The sequence below is a fragment of the Eschrichtius robustus genome, chromosome 15 (genome assembly GCF_028021215.1).
Source record: "Eschrichtius robustus isolate mEscRob2 chromosome 15, mEscRob2.pri, whole genome shotgun sequence".
NCBI lineage: Eukaryota > Metazoa > Chordata > Mammalia > Artiodactyla > Eschrichtiidae > Eschrichtius > Eschrichtius robustus.
The window spans coordinates 2,310,073-2,330,983 of NC_090838.1; the positions used below are offsets into that span (position 1 = coordinate 2,310,073).

General features: G+C 44.7%; 1 protein-coding gene across 1 annotated transcript in view; it reads left to right on the forward strand.

The window, feature by feature from the left end:
- DCDC2C (doublecortin domain containing 2C) overlaps positions 1-20,911 on the forward strand; it is a 149,343-nt gene that overhangs the window by 50,935 nt on the left and 77,497 nt on the right. The window contains 2 exon segments of the mRNA XM_068565131.1: positions 1,401-1,501; positions 8,129-8,191. Of these exon segments, the coding sequence (XP_068421232.1) occupies positions 1,401-1,501; positions 8,129-8,191 (164 nt within the window).

Below are 20,911 nucleotides of genomic sequence, written 5' to 3' on the forward strand. Positions count from 1 at the left end.
GTTTCTTAGCTTCCTGTGTTTGCTTCAGGCTACAGAGCTGGACGTTTCCCTATCGCTTTTCTCTGGCTGCTCCCCCTCTCCTGGCACTCCCCCTCCCATGACAGATGCGTCATCCTGCCATGCACCAGGCGCTGGTCCGGACACGCAGGCGTTCAGGCATGTTCCTTCCATCCTCGGAGCTCACGGCCTGGCAGGCGAGGCAGATGCGTGAGCACAGAGGCCACGCTGTTCTAATCCGCCCTCACGGGGGTCATCACGGAGCCTACTGAACCTATACTACCTGAAATTCTGTAACATTAACAGTAATAGAAAATTTAATCACCGAGTGAAATGTCTTTTTTGGGAAAACATACCCTCCAGGAGTGGCCTGGGCTGCCTGGGAGAGCGTGGCATGCTGGGACTCACATTCCAGCTGTGGCCCTCGTGAGCCTGTGACCTGGGCATCATTCCTTACCTGAAAACAGATGTCGCAGGTGTGTCTGAAGATTGCCATGAGTATTAATATCAAAGGCGTAGATAGAGGAGCCCCTGGGGCACGTGGGTTCCGCCCTCTCCTCTCCTCTCCCATCCCTTATCCTCCAGCCCAGGGCTTGGGGGAAGGTTCTTCCGGGACCGGGGGCCGGGGGAAGGGCAAGAATGGACCCCGTGAGGGTGGGGAGGCCCAGGGCTCTTGACTGAGGAAAGGGATGGGCTGTGATCGCAGCTTCCCGTTTTGGGTCATCGAGCTTGTCAGTGGCCACATGTGCCTCCTTTTGGATGTTGGAGGCACCGGCGAGCCCACTTCTGTTTCTTCTGCTGTCACCTGTTGCTTCTGATATGGGTGAGGATAAACTTTTCAGGAACCTTGGGATGTTATAAGCATTTAATATTGATACATCCAGTTGTAGTGTTACTTAGATGATTTTGTCTGTCAACCAAGCTGAGTGGCTTACGGTGTACAGATTCAACCCCTGTGTCGTTAAAGCCCGGCTCTTGAATATATTTTGAAGTAATACATCTGTGTGTCCTTAAAATCTGATGTTGGTGTCTCGTGGTTGCTTTGCGTTTATTTCTAACTGAATGAACCGAGCGCACACTTGTCAAACGTTCACTGTATTTTGTCTCTGGCCTGAGTCCCGTGGGGGTGGGACACAGGGATGACGGTGACTGCCAGGGTCTGGGACCTTTGTGGAGACAGTGCAGGTGTTGAGGGCCACTGAACCCAGCACCTCGACTGACGCAAAATCAAGGGTGGTGGGGAAATGGAGGTGAGGTGGTGTGTGGGTCCCGGGGTCCCTCGGCCAGGCCGCCTGCCAGTGACACAGGAAGCTCCAAGGATGCTGAGTTGTAACTCTGGTTTGGGTCAGAAAAGGTATAACGAACATCGGTTTGAAAACCCTGTCTGTATTATTTTTCTCCAGATGGTGACGTGTATAAAGCCCAGACTCCTAACAAGGAAACCCAAGGAGCACCAGAAGTTAAGGAGGCCCCGGACGTGCATGTGGAGGTGCCTGTGGACCAGGTGGGTGGCGGGCCCCGCAGGACTGTGCCCACCTCCTTCTTACTGCTGCTCCGTCAGCCCTGCCTGCGTCTCATCCCCAGCCCCTCCCCAGAGCTCTCCCTGGCCTCTAGAATGTTCTTTGTCCCCTGCAGTTAGCTACTGCTCATCTTTCAGATCCTGTGCTGTGCGTTTTCCTGTCTGCCCATCTTTCCCCCCGAGGCTCTTCTGCTGCCAGGACCCTTCGTAGCACACGTCACAGTTTGTGACGGCATATTCAGCCGTATTTGGTACTGGCCCTTTTCCGCACTAAGCTGTAAGCTCCATAAGAAGGCGATGGTCTGCTTTGCTCACTTCTGTAGCCCCTGTTCCTAGCAGAGGTCCTGGAAGGTAGAAGGCTCTTAGGAATCATCGGTGGAAGGATGGCATGATGGTATAATCAGACCATGTGGTCGGGAATCATGCGTCTGCCCCTTCCTAGCTTCCTGACCTCAGGCCTCGGTCTCCTTGTGCATGCGGCGGAGGCGATGTCACCGTGCAGGTCAGCCTGGGCACCAAGTGAAGTAGTGCACGCGTTAGTGCCCGGTCCAGGGCCTGGAGCACAGTGGGCCCTCTCTCTCCGTGTCCCTCCTCCTGGCCTCACGGAGGAGAGAGGTGGAGTCCTGCGTGGGGCAGCAGGGCTGGAGGAGGGAGGTGAGGGGGAGAGGGGCTGACTTCGAGGCCTGGTGCCTGGACAGGAGCAGAAGCAAAGGGCCCCAGGCCCGAGTCGGAGGCCTGGGTTCCAGCTGGCTCTGCCCCCTCCCCCCCCCAGTGCACCCAGCAGGTCTCCAAGGCCCCCGGGCCCCAATCCTGGGCCTCAAAGGGAGTCTGTGCCAGGTAAGCTCCGAAATGCATGACTTTGCTTCTGGTATCTACCTGGAGGCATTAAAGGTCCATTTCCAATTATTGGCTTTTGAGAAAATAATTTATATTCTGTATAAGGTCAGTATTAGCGTTTGAGTCCCATTTTTGTTCCTCTTAAATAAAGTAGGTCCCAGCCCTGTGCTTGCCCCAGATCACAGGAACCAGCGAGCTTTCCTGCTCCTCTTTCAGTACTAATCACTCTTAACCTTGTCATTTATTTTTAACTTCTGCAGTTTTTTCCCTGTGATATATTTTAAAAATGTCATAACTCTGTCTTCATGTAGTAGCCTTCCACTTCCTCTTGACATTTTGAGCACTTTTCTCATATGTCCTTTTGTATTTCCTAAATTACTAGTAATATTATTCTTTTCCTTGACATGACAAAAAATGACCCAAAGATTTGGTCTTCTCTTAAAACCCAAACTAACAGTTTAAAGAATTTTATAGTAATAATATTAAGACATTTTAGGCAGTTACTTTTTTATACCAAATTTATCATCCACACTTCCACCTCCAACATGAATTATTGTTATTGATCTATTATTGTGTGTTTCCTGGGCTGTACACTGAGAGTGTCTGGCACAGTTTTAAACGGAGGTAAAGTCCTAGTGTGACAAATACTGTTTCCGTAACTGTTTGGGAACGGTAAACGTAAATTTCCGTTGCTAGTGTTATTTGAGTTCCCTTGTATTCGCGGCTGTGGAGTGAGATGGATTTCCCCAGGCTGGTGTGTAGTGGGAGGGAAGAAGAGGTTTGATGGGGGGAAGCGGTGTCCACACCACACAACAGGGGCCGCACACCTGGAGACCTGCATGAGAGGTGCTGGTCTTCATTTGTGTTCTGGTGGTGGGTAAGCTCTTGGAGCCACCAGTTTCCTTCTGGAAAGAGGGGAGGATACTTGTTTTCATGCCCTTAGGACTTTCTGGTTCATAATGAAGAACGGTTTGGCCTTTATATTAAACTATTTGATTACGGTGGTGCCTTTTATCATAACCTGGAGTGCTTTTCTCATGCTTTTGAGTGACTGGATTTAAGCTGTGGGCGTCTCATCATTTCCCGAACGGCCAAACGGTTTCCCGAACATTGCGCTTTCTCCACTTTTGTGTTGCCGGAAAGGTAAAATGTTACAAAATATAACAGCCCAACTAGTCAATTTATGAATTTGGAGTCAAACTGAGATGGACGAAGGGAACCTCAAGAATGAGGACCCCTCCGGGTCCAAGGGGGCAGGTGTGGTTTGTTCAGCCTGTTGGCAGCTGATGACACCTGTGAATAACAGGGTCGCAGGTCAGGGTTGAGGCCACTCAGACCGTCCTGCAGCAGCCTCGGCCTGCGACACTGCACTCCCGCTGCTGAGTGAAGGTTGAAGTTGAGGTTCGGATGAGTGTGGAAGGTGGGCTGTCCCTTGTTCCTGCCAGGTGACATCATGTGACATCCGCTTTTTCTGTGATGGTGAGCGAGGCTGACTGTGGCCTCCTAACCTTCCCTTCACTCCAGTGCCGAGAAGCTTCCCCCCAGGACTTCTGAGTCGGTCAGGAACTCCTTGGAGCTGTGCAGAGAGGGCAGGGCAGCTGCGTTGCAACACGGGGCAGGGGTGTCAGGTGCTCAGCGGTAAAGAGACGTCATCAGCTGCTTAGACTGTTAGTCTTCCTGACGGTCCAGGAGGGCTGTTAGCGGTGCCTTTTGACCTGCGCTCTGATTCCTAAGATGCTCCCATTTTTCTGGCTCTGTCTCCCGATTGTTTTCTCTTTAATTTACCCACAGAGTGATACATACTCCCAACCAGATGTGTCACTTTTTCTGTCCTCCTACGCCAGCCACTTGGTTTTCCACCACCTGACACCTTTGCAGTTGATTTCAAAGAGCCGCTCATTTTCCTGCCTACGTTGGAAGGTGCATGCTTACATTCCAGGGCCTCTGGTCGTAAAAGCTTATTCTCGAGCACAAACTTGACATTGAGACCCTCGTAGAATTCTGTTGACACCCATCTTTGGCTCATGAGAGAATCAAGGTCGAGGTGCCGGGTTAGAGAAGCTGTGCTCTGAGTTAATGGAGTGATTTCAGTGCCTGTATCATGAATGGTGAAGCTCAAGCCACCGAACCCTGTTTGTCCTGAACCAAGCGGTTCCTGAACAGGACGAAAGGCTAAGCTGTGGAAAATATAATGAAAGTGAAAGGGAGAGAATGCTAGGGATTGAGACTCTGGCTGTGGCATGACATTAGAAAGCGTTTTACTGAGGGTCAGCCATGGTGACAGGGATTATGGTCCATGGTCTTTAGTCACCTTTTTCCTCTTCTGTGCTGCACTGTCTCCTTTTGAGTTTTCACTTTTATGAAATTATGATTTGCTTTCAGTGTCTTGTTTCTCATTGGCTTTAGTAGCGGTTATTGTATCCCCTTGCCATCCACCGCCCCCTCCAGCCTTTCTCTATCCGAGCTTGAGTGGAGGACAAGGGTGATTGAGTTAACTGTCTGCTTTATCAGCTTTGATTCTCCCAGAGTGTTGACTTTTTACACCAGCTTCTATTTTAAAGTCCTGAGTTATTATACTTCAATGTTAAGGAAACAATTTTTAGCACTTGTAATATGCACAAAAGTGACATCCAGATATTAAGACATTGATGTTGAAGTTCTGTCTGATTTAAGGACTACGTTTGTCACAAAGTAATGTCTTCTGCCAGATTTAAGATTATATTTATTTATTTAATATTTTTAAAATTAATTAATTTATTTTTGGCTGCGTTGGGTCTTCATTGCTGTATGCGGGTTTTCTCTAGTTGTGGCGAGCGGGGGCTACTCTTTGTTGCAGTGCGTGGGCTTCTCATTGCGTTGGCTTCTCTTGTTGCGGAGCACGGGCTCTAGGCGCACGGGCTTCAGAAGTTGTGGCGCACGGGCTTAGTTGCTCTGCGGCATGCGGGATCTTCCCGGACCAGGGCTCAAACCCGTGTCCCCTGCATTGGCAGGAGGATTCTTAACCACTGCACCACCAGGGAAGCCCCCTATATTTATTTTTATAAGTACTTTAAAAAGAGAAAAGTGCCTAGAATTGCAGTCTCTGTTTAGCCAGGACCCTGACCTTTGATTCCTTTTGCGGGAAATAGTTCAGCATCTCTCTGCACATGCTCAACTCTATTTTAGCAGAGTAGCTTTACGATATCATTTTGCAGCAGGCAATAAGCAGGTGTATAAACCCCAGGTCTGCAGTTGATGCATGAGAAGGCTTGACTGAAATCACAGTGGACTGAGTCCAGGTCTGACCTCTGCTGAAATTCACTCATTTTCAGGGAGTCCCAGGGAGTCCGACAGGAAGAGAGAGGGCCTTTCCTTAGATTCTCCAGCAGCTACCAGAGTGGTCACCTTCCACTGTACTTCCCGTAATTCACTTCACTCCAGAGACAAGCTAAGAATAAGACACTAACTGAAGTAAAACCAAAATAATGCGGACTAATTAGGAGAAGGTCCATCTAAATTTGTGTCATCTCTGAATTGTTTAATTAGAAAAAACATAATGCAGCTTTAAAGCTTTGTTACTTTCAGCTACAGAGTGGCTCAGACTAAGCTCATATCTGTCCCTGGGGTTCCCACATTAATGAATAAATTAAAAAGTGTAATTAACACTACTAAGATGCCTTTAGCTGTAAGGAACAGAAAACCTAAGGAGAAGTGGCTTACACAATAGGAGACGCTTACCACGCATGCCCTACAGGTCTAGAGGCTCCCGGCAAAAGCTGCAAAGGTCCCAGAGTTGCAGCCCAGTGGCTTGTGGGGTCACTGAGGGCTCATCTTCCCAGGGCTCCACTGCCTTCCTCAGCACGTTGACTTTCAGCCTCGGGCTTGTTTCCTTAAGACGTTACTTAGGCTCTGGGTGGTACACGGAGACACGTGAACATCCACAAGAAGGAGAGAGAGACCGTTTCCTTCCCTGAGACGTCTGCAAATAGTGAGAGAAGTCTTTACTACATATTGCTGAATCAGTGAACGAGTCAGTGATTGGCATCACGTCAATTATTCTGTGAAAGAATGTGCTTTTAACTTCTCTTTAAGTGCAGTTTGAGCAGCCCCAGCGAGCTTTCTTCGTCACGGTTCCTTCTCTGTGTAAACCATAGGGAGGGAATGCTCATGCAGTCAGGGTCTGAGTTCTCAGAAGGTTTGGGTGACTGAGGTCTGGGCTAATGGGATCGACTGTATTGAACACACTTGTCTACACAGCTGCAGAGCTCAGCGCTGCACATTCACGGGTCAGCTGGCAGGAGCTGTCGGGTCACTAACATCAGTTCTGGTCACTCGGTAAGAGCTGGCTTCTCCACCCACTTTAGCTCAGGTGTAGCTATGCGACCTGCCATCACTGATGACGGGTGACACTTCCAGGCAGAGGCATTAAGAGCCAGCGTGGACTTGGCCACGTGCCTTCTTTTCCTCTGAGGTCTTGGAAATAGCAGGGCTCGGAGTCTCCTGGGTGGTTGATGAACGGGAGGCCCTCACCAGCCCACCTGTTCCCACTGACACAGACATGTAATTGAAGGAGCCCCGATGGGCACCTTTGTTTTGGCCCCAGAACCGAACGATTTGCCCCTGGCGTGGAGAGAGGTTCCAGGATACCAAGTATGATAGCTTGTTGCCTTTTGCCAGCAAGTTATGACAACCGGGAGATTATCCACAAGGGGGGTGCGCACACGGCCAGGTGGGAAGCAGGACCAGCCAGGCTGTGGTGGTGTCTCTTGGGCTCAGAGGAAGAGGGTGCTGCTCAGGGTCCCCAAGGGCGCGCTGAGAAGTACAGAGGTGTCTGCAGTGACCACTCTCTCTGTTTTACACAAAAGGGATTTATAGTGTCTCCAAGTTTTCTCCAACAATTTTATTAAACAGGTTTGTTACCAAAAGTGGCGTCCGGCTGTTCGCTGCTCCAAAGCCAATACTCGAGGGCAAAGTTGGTGGAAAGGAAAGTTTGCTTTATTCTGGAGGCTGGCAACTGGGGGTGGGCGGTGGGAGGGTGGACTCGTGTCTAAAGGCCGATTCCCGCGCCGCTCACAATCAGGGGGCAAGAGCTTTTATAGACGGAGGGCGGGGGCTTCATGCAGAAACAGCACAGTCGGCTCTGACAGTCATCTTGAAATTGGTCATTGGTGCTCTGATCAGCGTCATCTTGGTTGTTTTAAGTACAGTTAGTCTTCAGTTCCAGGGTCGGTTTGTTCCCATTTCTTTGAGGCCAATTCTCGGAATTGTGGCAGCTTGTGTCATGGCTACAGTCTGGTCATCATGGAGTTAACTTCTCCCACCTGGTGGGGTTTTCAGTGTCTACAAGACGGCTCCCAGGACACGGCTCAGATTATTATCTATAGCCCTTGAGGAGGGACTAAAGGTCCTTGACTCTGCTAATGACTAAACTATTATTATTTTGTCCTGTTGGACTGTTTTCCTTCGCTTTGCATTTTCTCACTTCTCTGATTAAAGTTATTCTTTGGCTAGAGTTTTCCTGCAGACAAAAGGCAGGCGGAGGACATGGCGGGGAAAGACTATAGGGTCCCGCTCCGTTTCAGGCTGGCCCTTGGTTGGAGGAGCCAAAGGTAAAAATGCAGAGCAGACGCAGCCTTGAACTTGAAGTAACCACTGTGGAGAAACTGGTGACTTTTCAGCTTTACCTGTAGAAATGGTCAGAAAGTCACATGGCTTCATGCGCTCTTTGCTTCTTTAAAGGACTTTGACATGGGTTGACAGCGACTAAATCTAACACATGGCATATTTTCTCCCCAGAAACCAGCCGAGATCGTGAAAGAAGAGACACATGGTCACATGCCTAATTTTGAAAGCAACAAGGTGAGTTAATTCTACTTTTATTTTGTACTTGACGGCTTGAGGCTAAGGCGCCTTTTTATCCTTTTAACATGTTGGGTGGAGCTCTTGTTTGACGGAAAAGGGGTCAGAGAGCCAAGTCATTCCAGGATACGAATCAGCATAGGGTTGGACCAGAGTGTTCCTCTTCTGCAGGCTGTACCTCACATCAGGTCTCTTGTGTGCCAGAAATTACAGGAGTAGTTTTCATGGCTTCTACACTGGTCTTTACCACCATTTACAATACTTCCAGTCACAGACTGAAAAGCTTTTTTTCCCAACAACTTTCAAGATATATTTTTAGAGGGGGAAGAAGGAGAGGAAGGAAGGAGAGGGGAACCGTGGCAGCAGGCGTGGGGAGGCTCCGTTGTCCCGGATACCTTGGACACTGGTTTTGTGGGTTGTCAGTGCTGTGTAAACGGCACGTCTTGGCTGAGGACACGAGCAGCACACGCGCTATAGATGGCAGCATGAGCTTGCGCAGAATGCGCTCTGTGGTTTGTGTTTGTCCAGTTGCTTTACATGTGCCGTCAGTGCAGGAAGCATGTTTCCTCCATGGTACGTGATGAGATTACGTGACTGATCTGTATAAAATATGTGTATTGGGAAAACAAAATTTACTTTTAATTTTTTAATCAAGGGATATTTGACAACTAAAACTTGTATATTTTTAAGGTGTACAATTTGATATACGTATCCACTGTGAGATAAGCACCGTGATCAAGCTAATTAACATAGCTGTGTGTGTGTGTGTGTGTGTGTGTGTGTGTGTGTGTGTAGTGAGAACATTCAAGACAAAATTTACTTTAAATATACAATTCATGTAGCGAAGAAGCAGACTTTTGGGAGCTAGTTTTTAAGATTCTGTCTCTGGATTTTCTTTTCAATGTGGTTTCTTGCTTTTAAATTTCTGGCCCCAGGCAGGAGGTCATGTAACACATCTGGGCTATTGAGTCTGTTCTGATGACAGACTGTGAAGAAATCTGTGGATGTGATGGCGTCGCAAGTGATCCTCTCCTGCCCTGAGACGTGCCCCGCACTGTCCTGGCTCCGCGTTAAGAAGAGGGAGCAGAGTCGGCTCCTGGGTCTTGCCCACCTTGGAAAGGGGTGTTTGTGGGAAAGGACGTGGGTCCTTAGGAAGTTTGTTCGGGTTTTTCAGCATGAAAGGAGTTTATGATCTGAAACAGACAGTTAGAGGAAATAATCTTTCAGACGATTCTCTTTCCTTCCTTATAGTCTTAAATATTTCTGACCAGGAGGAGGTGTCAGGGAAAGGTATACTGTCTGTGTCTGGATGGTTAGGGAAGCCTTAATGTGGAGGGACGAGGCTGCTCACGGTGGCTGACGAGTGTAAGACCGTGTCTGGGGTGGGAAGACGGCGGTCCCGGGGCACTGGGGGTCGAGGGGCCGAAGGTCACCTGCTTGCTTCGGGGCCGTGGAGGAAAGGGTGCTGTTACGATTCAGCCACGGAGTAGCCGAATGCCATGTTTTAATGGAAACATGGCACCGGGGTATTTTGCCTGCATTGAGTTTATACTGTCACTTGGATATCTGTGCACACGGGCTGTGGACATTCATCATCTGTGCTGTGCTGACTTGTTCTGTAAGTATATCTCCTCGGGCCTCTGGGAGCATCTTGTGCATTAGCCGCTGACATCAGTCAGTAGGCTTAATTTCTTAGCGTGAATCAAAGGGTTTTTCTCAATGCCAGCAATATCATTGGAATAATGGCAAATCCAAGCGCCTCGTTTGCAGATATCTGGGTTAAGAACCTAAGCTTTTGGGGAAGGAAGGTGATAAGGAGCAACTGAGCCTCCTTCTCTTGCCCAAACACGGGTGACTTATGTCGGGCAGAGGGGCTGGATCGAGCAGACGCATCTTCACGGAGCCTTTGCCGTGGGCTGGGCACGTGCCGGCCCCTGTCACTCACGTCCCAGCTCACCCACACATCACTCTTTTCAGGTGGTGTCAATCCCCGCTTTATAGACTCAAAACCAGTGAGATGGAGAGATCTGAGAGGGAATCTGCCGTGCCAGCAGTTAGGAGGCAGGGTGCTTGGCTTTGAACCCAGTTTTGAACGATTCCAAAGCGTGTGTTTCCTCCCCAGCGAACCACGCGTCTGATTCCTCAGAGGAGACATCCCCTGCGTCATGCTTCCTGGTCTGCCCCTCCCAAGACAGGTGCTCTGTGATGTTCAGGGCTGGGTTCGTGGTGTGTGACTCTCCAGGATGTTTTAGTCCTGTCAGGTCCACAGGACTCCGTCTCTGCTTCAGCACGAGCTGAACAAAAACTTCACTGGTGTGAAACGCCCCGTGGAGTGTTGAAGGTCGTCGGCCCTAAAATCTAGCCTATGCTTTTATGGGCTCAGAAAGAGAGCAAGCATTGTATAAGCATGGCAGTAGCTAGTAATACTAATAAAGAGAAATATTACTCAATTAACACTTCCTGGCCGATAGGCCACAGGGATCTGTGTCTCTCAGTGAACTGTGGTTTTATTTGGCATTTCACTTGTCTGTTCACTTGAAAAATTGATCCTGTGATATTTATTTGACACTGAATGCATAGATTTCTCAGGTATGTGGCTTCTGGCTTGACCACCTCTCCCAAACAGATCGTGAAATCCTTAAGGGGCTGATATACATCCTTTACAGTGTCTAGGACAGTGTCTTATATGCAGTAGGTGGTTCATAAATTTTGTGGACTTGCTTCACGTCACCTGTGACTAAGTTGCTTAAACCGAAGTATGTGATCCTGGGGTAAAATGGTAATGACCTTGCGAAGTTGTAAGACAGCATATTGTTATGAACATTATTTAAAAATACATATTTTATTTCTGATGTTGGATCACAAGGGTCTCTGTTTCATTTTGTTAGGATTTTTTAATGGTAAACTATATATAGCATAAATTTTGCCATTTTGACTGTTTTTCAGTGTACTTTAAAAAATTCAATGGTGCCATTAAATTCAGGGACATTAGGTACATTTTCAGTGTTGTACAAGCATCACCACAATCTATAGCCAAACTTTTTCATCTCCCAAACAGAACCTCTGTGAGCATTAAGCACTGTTTCCCCGTTTCCCCTCCTCCAGATCTGACTCTGCTGTCATTTATGCATTTAAAACAACCTCCGACCAAAGGAGTTATTTAGACGTAGGTATTAGGAGCAGATCCCACTCACCCCGGCCCAGGGAATTTCAGACAAGGGCATTTATTTTGTCATTATGTATGCCACGGGCACAGAATTGGGTGAAATCAAAATCAAACACCAAAGTGGACCCGTGCTGTGACATTCCTTCATTCTCAGAATGCTTTAAATATGTTAATTACACAGTCAGGACAACTCATCTGACACTTTACTAATATTTTTCTTCTTAAAAAATGGAATGTTACCGACATCAACTAACTAATTTGAAACTTTATGTGAACTTATAAAGATGACATGTGTACCTTTCCCCTTTACCTATTTCAAACTGCGTTCCTGACACACATTTTTAATTAAATTGGGTGCTTGAAAACTGTCTGCATTGAGGTAGACTGCAATTTCTCCAGTCCTTTTAGCGCCTGATTTGTTTGGATCCATTGATTGTAAGGCAGTTTATGCGCAAGCAGCACTTTTTAATTAAAGCTGCCTGCTAAGTTTGTAAAACAATGTATAAAAATTTTGAAAAGATTCAGTCCCTTTCCAAAGGGCCGTGAAGATGAATCTGCGGCCCATGTGTTTAGGGCTGTCCAAGCCTGGCAGGAATTCCTGTCTGCGGGCAGGTTTGCGCAGAAGTGGTCCGGCCTCTGGGACTCTAAGCCTTTTAATCTGACTCTGAGATCTGGATTATCAACATTTTAATCGGTTTTTAGCTTTTCCTACCTTCGAAAAGGTTATACATATAAAAATTTCATGGGTAATTTTATGTATTCATGAAGCAAAGAGGGAGAGAGATTGACTTTAATATTTTGGGTGCTTGAGTTTTTCTTCTGTGGAGATTATCTTGGCACTTTCTACCTCCTTTTGTGCTGTTTCCTGTGATGGATTAAGTTTCGTGAAGGAAGAGTTCATTTTACTGTATTCTGAGCACCTTTCACATCGCCTGGCACGCAGGAGTATGTGGTCTTGAATTTGATCAAGCACCTTGAGCACAGGAGGTAACTAACTATTGTGTAGTTGTGGCGGCAGCTTCAGGGGCAGTCTGAAGAACTCTGGCCCAGAGGCGGGCTTATGGCAAAGCCAGGGCCGCAAAGTGATTCCCAGTAGAGAGGACTAAAACTGCAGCTGAATAGTCAGTGAATCTCCAGAGACTGTGTCTTAAGACGTAATCAAAGCCTCGACCTTTCTTTACAGGAAAGTTAAACTCTCTTTGGAAAATACCATAAAGTCAAAAGACAAAGTATGGAAGAAACTATTTGCAACACAAATTAAATTTTCTTAATTTATAAAGAGCTCCCTAAGCCATTACTATAACCCTATAAAAGAAAGGCAAATGAGACAAATAGGAAATCCACAGAGAAGAATACAAATCTCCAAAAGATGTAAGAAAGTATATCCATGTTATTCCTAATTAAAGAAATGCAAATAATAAACAATGAGTTTATTTTAAAACTTAGATTGACAATGTCCGGCTCTGGGAAGATGCAGGAAGGGAATGATGCTTCTTAACAGGGCCGAAGTGTAAATTGGTGCAGCCTTTTGGGAAGGGAATTTTGCTCTTTCTATTAAAATTAAATCTGCACATATTTTTTTTAACCATTTCCTTTGCTAGGAATAGGCCACAAATGTACTCATAAATAACAAAAAATAGAAACAAATGAGATATTCACCCTTTGGGGTTGGTTGATGCATTTATGCTCCATTCACACAATGGAAAACACTGCAGCTGTAAAAACAGTAAGGTAGACCCATGTGTACTGAGGGTCAGGGCTCCAAAATATTATATTAAGTGAAAAAAAATCAAGCTGCAACCGAGGATATAATATGCTGTATTTGGTATAAAAATATGGAGCAAGACGCACATAAAAAACAAAGAGTTTAGAATGGGAAAGGGGTAGCGCTTGATGAAATGGAAGGGAAAGAGGAGGCACAAGACCACAGACACGGTAGCAAGGATGGGGTCAAGGCTTGAGACCCAAGTCCTGAGTGATATTTACAACAAGAAAGAACTTGACCCAACCAGGAAGGTGAGAGGAGATAGGATAGGTTGGGGATTTATCTGACAATATCCTTCTTGCAGATAGTTGATTACTATGTTTATTTTTTTAATAATAGGAAAAAGAAGATGAAAGGCTTTATGAAGATAATGAAAGGAAGGTTTGTATCAACAGATTCTGTAGTTTTGTGTTTCCTCTTCTGAAGACAGACCTTACAAGATAATCAGAGGATTCCAAAACCTTGTTAGGTGCTTTTTAGAAATAGAACGTCTTCTCCATCATACACCATCGTTCTGTTCCCCAGAGGCAGAAAACGGACTCAGAGGAAAAGAAACGCTAAGGCACTTCAAGCAGGTGGATGGATCCACTCTAAGGGCAGATAAAAAACAGGACAGGGAAGACTCCTTTAGGGTCATGCATCAGGTGACTGCCCCCCAAGTCATCTGCCATCAGGCACCCGAGACACTCACCTGGGTTGTCCAGGAAGTCAGGGAACCCACACCCTCCCTGCTGTGGGGCTCAGGATGGAACGTGTCCCCAGGGTGAGGGCACCGGAAGAGGGCAGGCTCCCCGTAGCCACGAAGCTCATGGCCCCCCGGGAAGGCAGGGCTCTGGCCAGGCAGCTGGCACCCCGTGGCCGGCGGAGGCGCGTCTGGCTCTGTGGTGTTGCTCTCCAGGAGCTGTGTCCTAGGTAGAGTCAAGCTCTCTCTGTTACTTGTTAAATGATTAAGTGGTCATGATGATTTTTGTCTGAACACATCAGATTTTATTTATTTATTCCTAATTTCACTTAGATTCCTCATCACTCCATAAAAATAAAACAAAACAAACAAAAAAATCCTGGGCCATAAATACTAATATTTGGGAAGGTTACCTAATCAAAACCAGCACATGGAAGCCACTTGGGATTTGACATCAGATTGGCCTAGAGCTGCATGCTCATCTGTCACTCACCCTGTGTGACCTTGGGAAAACCCCTTAATATTTCAGAGCCTCAGTTTCCTCTGCTGCAAGTTTGTTGTTCGATAGTTTATAACCGAATCAATATTTTATCCATATTAGCTCCAGGATTAGAGCTAATATGGATAAAATATTCTCGATGCTACGCTTTTCATTTATGTTATTAGAAATAACGAATCATAGGAGAATCCTGGCGGTGTCTGGGGAGAGAGCACACACGTGAGCTACAGTTCTATCTGTGAATATATTTCTAACATGCAGATGTGCACGCAGCCATATAAAAGAGCACAAATGCCAGTTTTAGTGCCTCTATTAATATGCAGGTGTCCTTTGTTAAGTAATTTTACCTCTGTACCTCATTCATTCAATCAACAATTATTTTACACATTTACAGGTTTACTTACCTCGAAAGAATCAATTGAGACAATGGATTTGAAAGTTCTTGAAAAGTATAATATATCTATGTTTAAAATGATGTTTATATTATTTATATTTAAGCTAAATAATGAAAGTACATGTTTTCCAACTGGGAAGTGGACACTGGGTTGTTCCCACTCTTAACTCTTGTTGAAATCAGCGGAATCAATTTTACCTGGCATCCCGTCCTTTGGAAGGAACTCTCAGTGACCAGCCTGTGCTGGAAAGATCATAGTGTGTGTTCCCCGTGATGTCCCTGTAAATTTAAGTAACATCCACTTGGCTTTTAGTGTCCAGTGAGTCTCTGGAAAATTTATCATTTGTTTGGTGTAGGTGTTACTTGCTCTTTTAATGGGAATGTTTTACCAAACACAGTGGATGAAAAGTGTAGACTTTGGACACATGTCAACTGTGTCGTGAACACAGTTTCACTTCCCTGAGCCTCAGTTTCTTTATTTGGAAAACTGGGATAATTTCTAAATTGTAAAGTCAGTATAAAGATTAGAAATAGTCGTAAAGTGCCATATACAGTGCGTTGAGAGTTAATTATAGCTACTGTTATTACTGTTATTCTCCAGTCTCATCATGGTTTCTACCAGAGGTTTCAGGTCCTGCGAAGCAGGAGTTTGAATTTATATTTTCATTTTTCTCAGCATCAGGCACATATACTCATAGTTGGCATTAATTGTATTTTTAAATTGAATTTTCTTCTATGATATCTCATGTTTTAACATTAAAAATACTTTATCAAACTATGAACAATTCATATTTATTGTAGAATTAGTAGCAAATACAGACAAGAAAAAAGTAAAAACATTGAATTCCTGTTTAGAATCTGATTTCACTTTTGTGTATATTCTTCAAGACTGTTTTCCTTTTATTGTTTTATGTAGCATATTAAAGGGATCGTGACTTTGCTGATAATAGAAAAGTTTATTTGAACAAGCACCATGAATCAATATTGAGGATATTTTTAACATTTAACAATTTTTCTCAATACACTCGGAATGCTGATTTTATTCATTTGAAATAAATTTAAATGTTTTGAACAAAGCTGCCATTCACATTAAAAAAAAAAAACCAAAACACCAAAAAAACCGACTTATGAATCAGGTGCTTGCATTGAATTCTTCCAGAGCAACGTTCCTAGTTTCCCTTCTTGGATGTCATCTGTTTTGACCATTTAATCTCATGCCAGCATTAAAAAAGACAGTTTTATTTCTGTTTTACTGGAATATTCAATTTGATTTCTCATTGGTTATATTTTTGTGATTGTAGTGAAAAATTGAGAGCCTTAAGAAGAGTACAGTTGACCCTTGAACTGCGCGGGTCCACTTATGTGCAGCTTTTTCAATAGTAAATATTACACTACTGCACAACCCTGCCATGGTTGTTTGAGCCTGTGGATGTGGAACCTCGGGTCGGGAGGACTGGCAACCCTAACCCACAAGTTGTCCAAGGGTCAACTGTAAACAGTTGGCAGAATTTAGCCAGTAATACATTTAAAAATGTAAACTAAAGTTTAAGTCATGAAACTAGATGTGGAATTACTCTGTTTCTATCCTGCATTGGCTGATAATAACTGAAACCCAACATCAACAAAGGACACTCAGACAGCCTGGTGTGCAGGTTGGTGGTTTGATTTTATTCTGCATTGTAGGACGTAATCAGAACACGTGGACCACTCTTGACTGATGGGCATCCAGACAGGTTGCCATAGTGACAGGTTCTGGGTACAGAGTGTGTAAGAAGATGAAATGAGAATAGTGAAATTTTTTTTCAAAGGCTTCAAAAATCAAGTATAATCTGATTCATAAGTGTGCTATCAGTGAAAAAACATTTCTTAGATAAGGTTTTTAGCGTGTATATTCTTTGATTGATGAGATGCTCTGTCACCTTGTAGAGGTGCATTTTGTACGTTTTACGACAACGTTATGTATGATTAGATCAAGTTGAAGTCCCTTCAAATGCATGTTGAAGGCGACATTAGGCTAAACCTCAAAACCTGTTGAGCATTATGTATTAAATGCTGTCAATGGGATGGAAAAATAGTAGATACTGTCTGCCTTTGAAGCATTTATAATTTAGCCCACTGGAAAAGCAAGAGAGAAAAAGTACCCAGCAACACATGAATAGAGCTTACCTCTGTTTAAATTTATTCCTTGGGACATATGTAAACTTCAAAAGATGTATACTTGAGTGTCACTTGTTCTGTTAAAATCTTGATGGTTATAAATTGAAACATTGAGAACATAAGCATAAATTGAGAATCTGCTCTCTAGCGATTGATTTGACAGTGGAGCACTGAAGATCATTTTGTCTGTAGGGTATTGCCCTAGGCTAGAATTAATGTAAGGCATCCTTCAAGGGCAAGGCTTGTATTCTGCACATGCGGTGGACTTCATAGTTTAATCTTCTTGTCCAAGAATGCCTTTTAATAGTGCTGGGCTGTTGAACCAGAAGTAGCAGTGCCCAGGTGAGAAAAAGTGGCCAGGGTATCTTCAGATGATGGCTGGCCTTGCCGTGCGTGGGTGTGTAGCCTCAGCCTTAAGTAGGTTGCTGGTGGTCGCTTTCCTCCCTGAGTCCACGCTTCCTTTGAGCCGGGGGGGCCGGCCCCCCATCCTTCCCCTGAAGAAACGCGACTTCTAAGTTTTCACTTCTGGCCCGATCTTCCGCTCTTTTCCTAATGCTGTGTCTCTAATTAGTTTGCGAGTCACCTCTTCCAAGAAAATCTTAAATTACCCTTTCTCGTCATTTCTTAATGCTCTCTTCTTTTGGCAATCATGCACACTATTTTAATCACGTCATTTTTTCTGATTACCCTCCAAGTTATTGTGTGTGTGCTTACAGGATTTTCAACAGCTCTCTCTTGCATGCCTGCTGTTTATTTGTCCTACGAGGTGGCAGCTCCTTCTGTAGGGGCCGTGTCTTCTGCGCAGAGTCTCCCCCTCCTTCTCTGCCAAAGAGCATGAATTGTTCAAAAAATTCTTAACTGAACAAATCTGGGCCTCCTAGGACTAGAATTTGGCATGAGAAGGAGATCTTGTCCCCTCATAGCTTTTAGTCTTCAGTGTTTCACGTGGTTGAAAAACTGGAAATTTCAAAGCATTATGACTTTGGGTGGAGTCATAATAACAAGAAAATTGGAAAACAAAATAGGACAATGGGTAATTTTGGTGCAATAGAGAACAGGGGTTATCTATCATTGATGAATGCTATGTGCTTATTTTCTTATAAAAAAGTCATGTTCTGTTTTGCATTTTGGTTTTCTTGTCATTATGACTCAACTTCAAATCAAAACCTCATAAGATGAGGGGTTTTGAAAGAAATGGGCTCTTCCTAGCGTGTGTACCTCTGCTTCAAGTTGGCTGCCTAGGCTAGGAAATGGTATACTTCGTCCCAGATAAGATCAGATAAACAAGTGACTTGCTGATATGTTTCTAGCTGTAAAATGAATGATAAGACAGTGAAACCTTTTAAAAAATAATCAAAGTAATGGTTTCTATCAATTGACATAAATCATATTTAAGTGATTTAACGTACTTAACAAATGCTGGGCTCAGGACATGAGGCATTTTCCATTGCCTGCAGCTACTGCTGAAAACACCATTAAGCATCTTGCTGAAATAAAATGCATACCAAATCCAAAACAGCAATTTACTCTCGTTGTTATCAGGCAATCAGTAGAGGGATTTCATTTAATTACCTTGGTCAGAAATGCCAATAGAGCCAGGGAGTTTTCGATCTCGCATTGTCTCTCACTCAGGATCTTTGTGACAAAATGAAAACGGCATTGATTCTTTAATTGATTTTTGAAATTCATTGCCTGCCCAATATCTTTACTACTTTTTTTCTTTTTATTATCTTGATACCACTTTGTCACTACAGCTAAGTGTTTTATTGCTTCCCTAAGAGACAAGGTTAATGTCGAACAGCACTGGAGTCTCTAAAACTAAGTGCAAGTCATCAATAATGCTCAGTGGGATACGGTGAATTAAATATTAAGAAACAAAATTTTTAGAGAATTACATGGCTTCAGAAAAATATAACGCTTGGAGTCCTCTATACATAGGAGATTCATTTGGATTCAAGCAAAAAGAGAAATGTTCACTGTTGAATAGAAGAGGTGCTTTATCTTCAACACAACTGTAGGTATATATTCTGTGTAACACTCTTCGTTAATAAAACAGAAGGTATTGAATTGATGTCTGTTAATAGAACAGACACGAATAAACCAATCTAACTTTTCATACAGTGGGCTCCATCCAAACACTTTTGTTGAATTCATGCCAATTTTAGAAATGACATTTAGGGACCTGAGGAAGGAGATGAAGTGGCTGCAGTCTGGCCTAGAGAAATAGCAAGTGAAACAATACCAGCAAGTTATAAGAGGAAGGTGCTCTGGGGACCTGCTGCCCAGCATGGTGTTTATAGCTAATATTTGTGTCGTATCCTTGGAATTTGCTGAGAGCATAGATCTGAGGTGTTCTCACCCCACGCAGAACGAGGTGATGATGTGAGGTGATGGATGTATTAATTACCTCGAGTGGGGGAATCATTTCATAACCTATACATCCATTAGATCATCCTTAGAAAACATGACGCTGTGCAAACTAAATATATACAATTTTTACTTGTCAATCACACCTCAGTTAAGCTGGAGGAAAAGATCAGCAAATGTGGGCCAGTTTCCACCACCACAAGCTTTGGTGCCTTTGCCCCTGGTTCTAGGCTAAGGACTCACGAGGCCCTCCGAGTGCCCCTTTTCCAGGGGACTCAGAATCCCTTTCAGCGTCCGTGGGGCTGGAGCTCCCTGCCGCTATCCCAGCAGCGGCCTGGGCTCCCTTCCTGCCACCCTCCCAGCAGACCACCTGCCCTCTAAGCCGCTGCCTCTGGGCAGAGGGCAGAATCAAGGCAGCGCTCGTAGGATGTGCTGTCACTGGGCTCTCTCTCTCAGATGGGCTCCCGATTTGTTTGTTGACCTTGACGTTGTAAAAAAGGAAGGAGGGAAAATGAAGCCAGATGCTCAGGTAGGTTCACTGCTCCTCACCAGTCTGTGTTTGGCCGTCCATTTAGTAGTTTGTTTTTCTCATTCACCAGTTGTCCACAGTATTATCTGTTATAGAAAATTGATCTTAAGCAGATGAACAGAACTCTTACTTTGGGCCATCTGCTAGGACCCAGATGAGGACAGCACTGAGATTTTGCTGTGAGCAGACTCTTAATTAAAAGTGTCAGCAGAGGTCCCTCCACGGGGTGAGAGCGAGGAACTTTGCGGAACTTCTGCCCAAGTAGCAGGAACAGGGCACAGAGCGAGGAGGAATGATCCTTCCTAGAGCAGCACGTGGTCCTCTTAGCCGTGAGCCTGGCCCTGGGATGTGGGGCACTGTCATCCATTTCTGTTCTCCGTGTGTGGGCATCTCATCACACTTCTGTTGGCCTCAGGTGGAGGTTTTTTTTTATTAAAATAGGACCACATAATACACAAACCATTGCAGTAACAAAAGGAAAGCGTTTTATTCATATTTACTTGGTTTTCCACATGTGTTGTAGAGATGCTGTCTATAACTTTTAAAACATATGAATTATTTTTAATTGTGAGAATTATGTGGTCCATCTACAATGTTTCTGTAAGGTACCAAACGACCTAAGGTTTAGGTCTGTGTAATGTAGTCAGGGCCATAAATATAATTTTTGGAAACAAAAAGTAACGTTTTAAATTTTCATTTCTGGGAAAGCTTAATGAGAAACCTTTATTGGCTGCCTACACCACATTCTGGAAAGGTACTTTTAGGTGAATTTATTACTTAGCTACCTGAAATTGATAGCCATATTTTGGAGGAAAAAATATCTTTTTCCATGAGGAGTTTAGTGGAGAGAAAATCAGATACGTGAAGAGGAAAGGGGCTGGGAGGTCCACGGGCATTCTGAACTGACAAGTGAGATTGTTCAGGGCCCCTTTTATTGATTCCACATATCTTCTGTGGACCTGGCAGCTTTTCCCCAAGAGAGACCTAAGATAGCAGGGTCCTTGGGACTCAGAGCTGAGGTCTGCTGTTGAGATTGCGTGGAGGTACCATCCCCGAGACCGCGTAATAGTGATTCAAGTCAAGGCGTGTTTCTTATTTATTCATCTTCAGGGTTTGTCTATATTGATATTTGAAGGAGGAGAATCCATGGCAGTGCAAAAA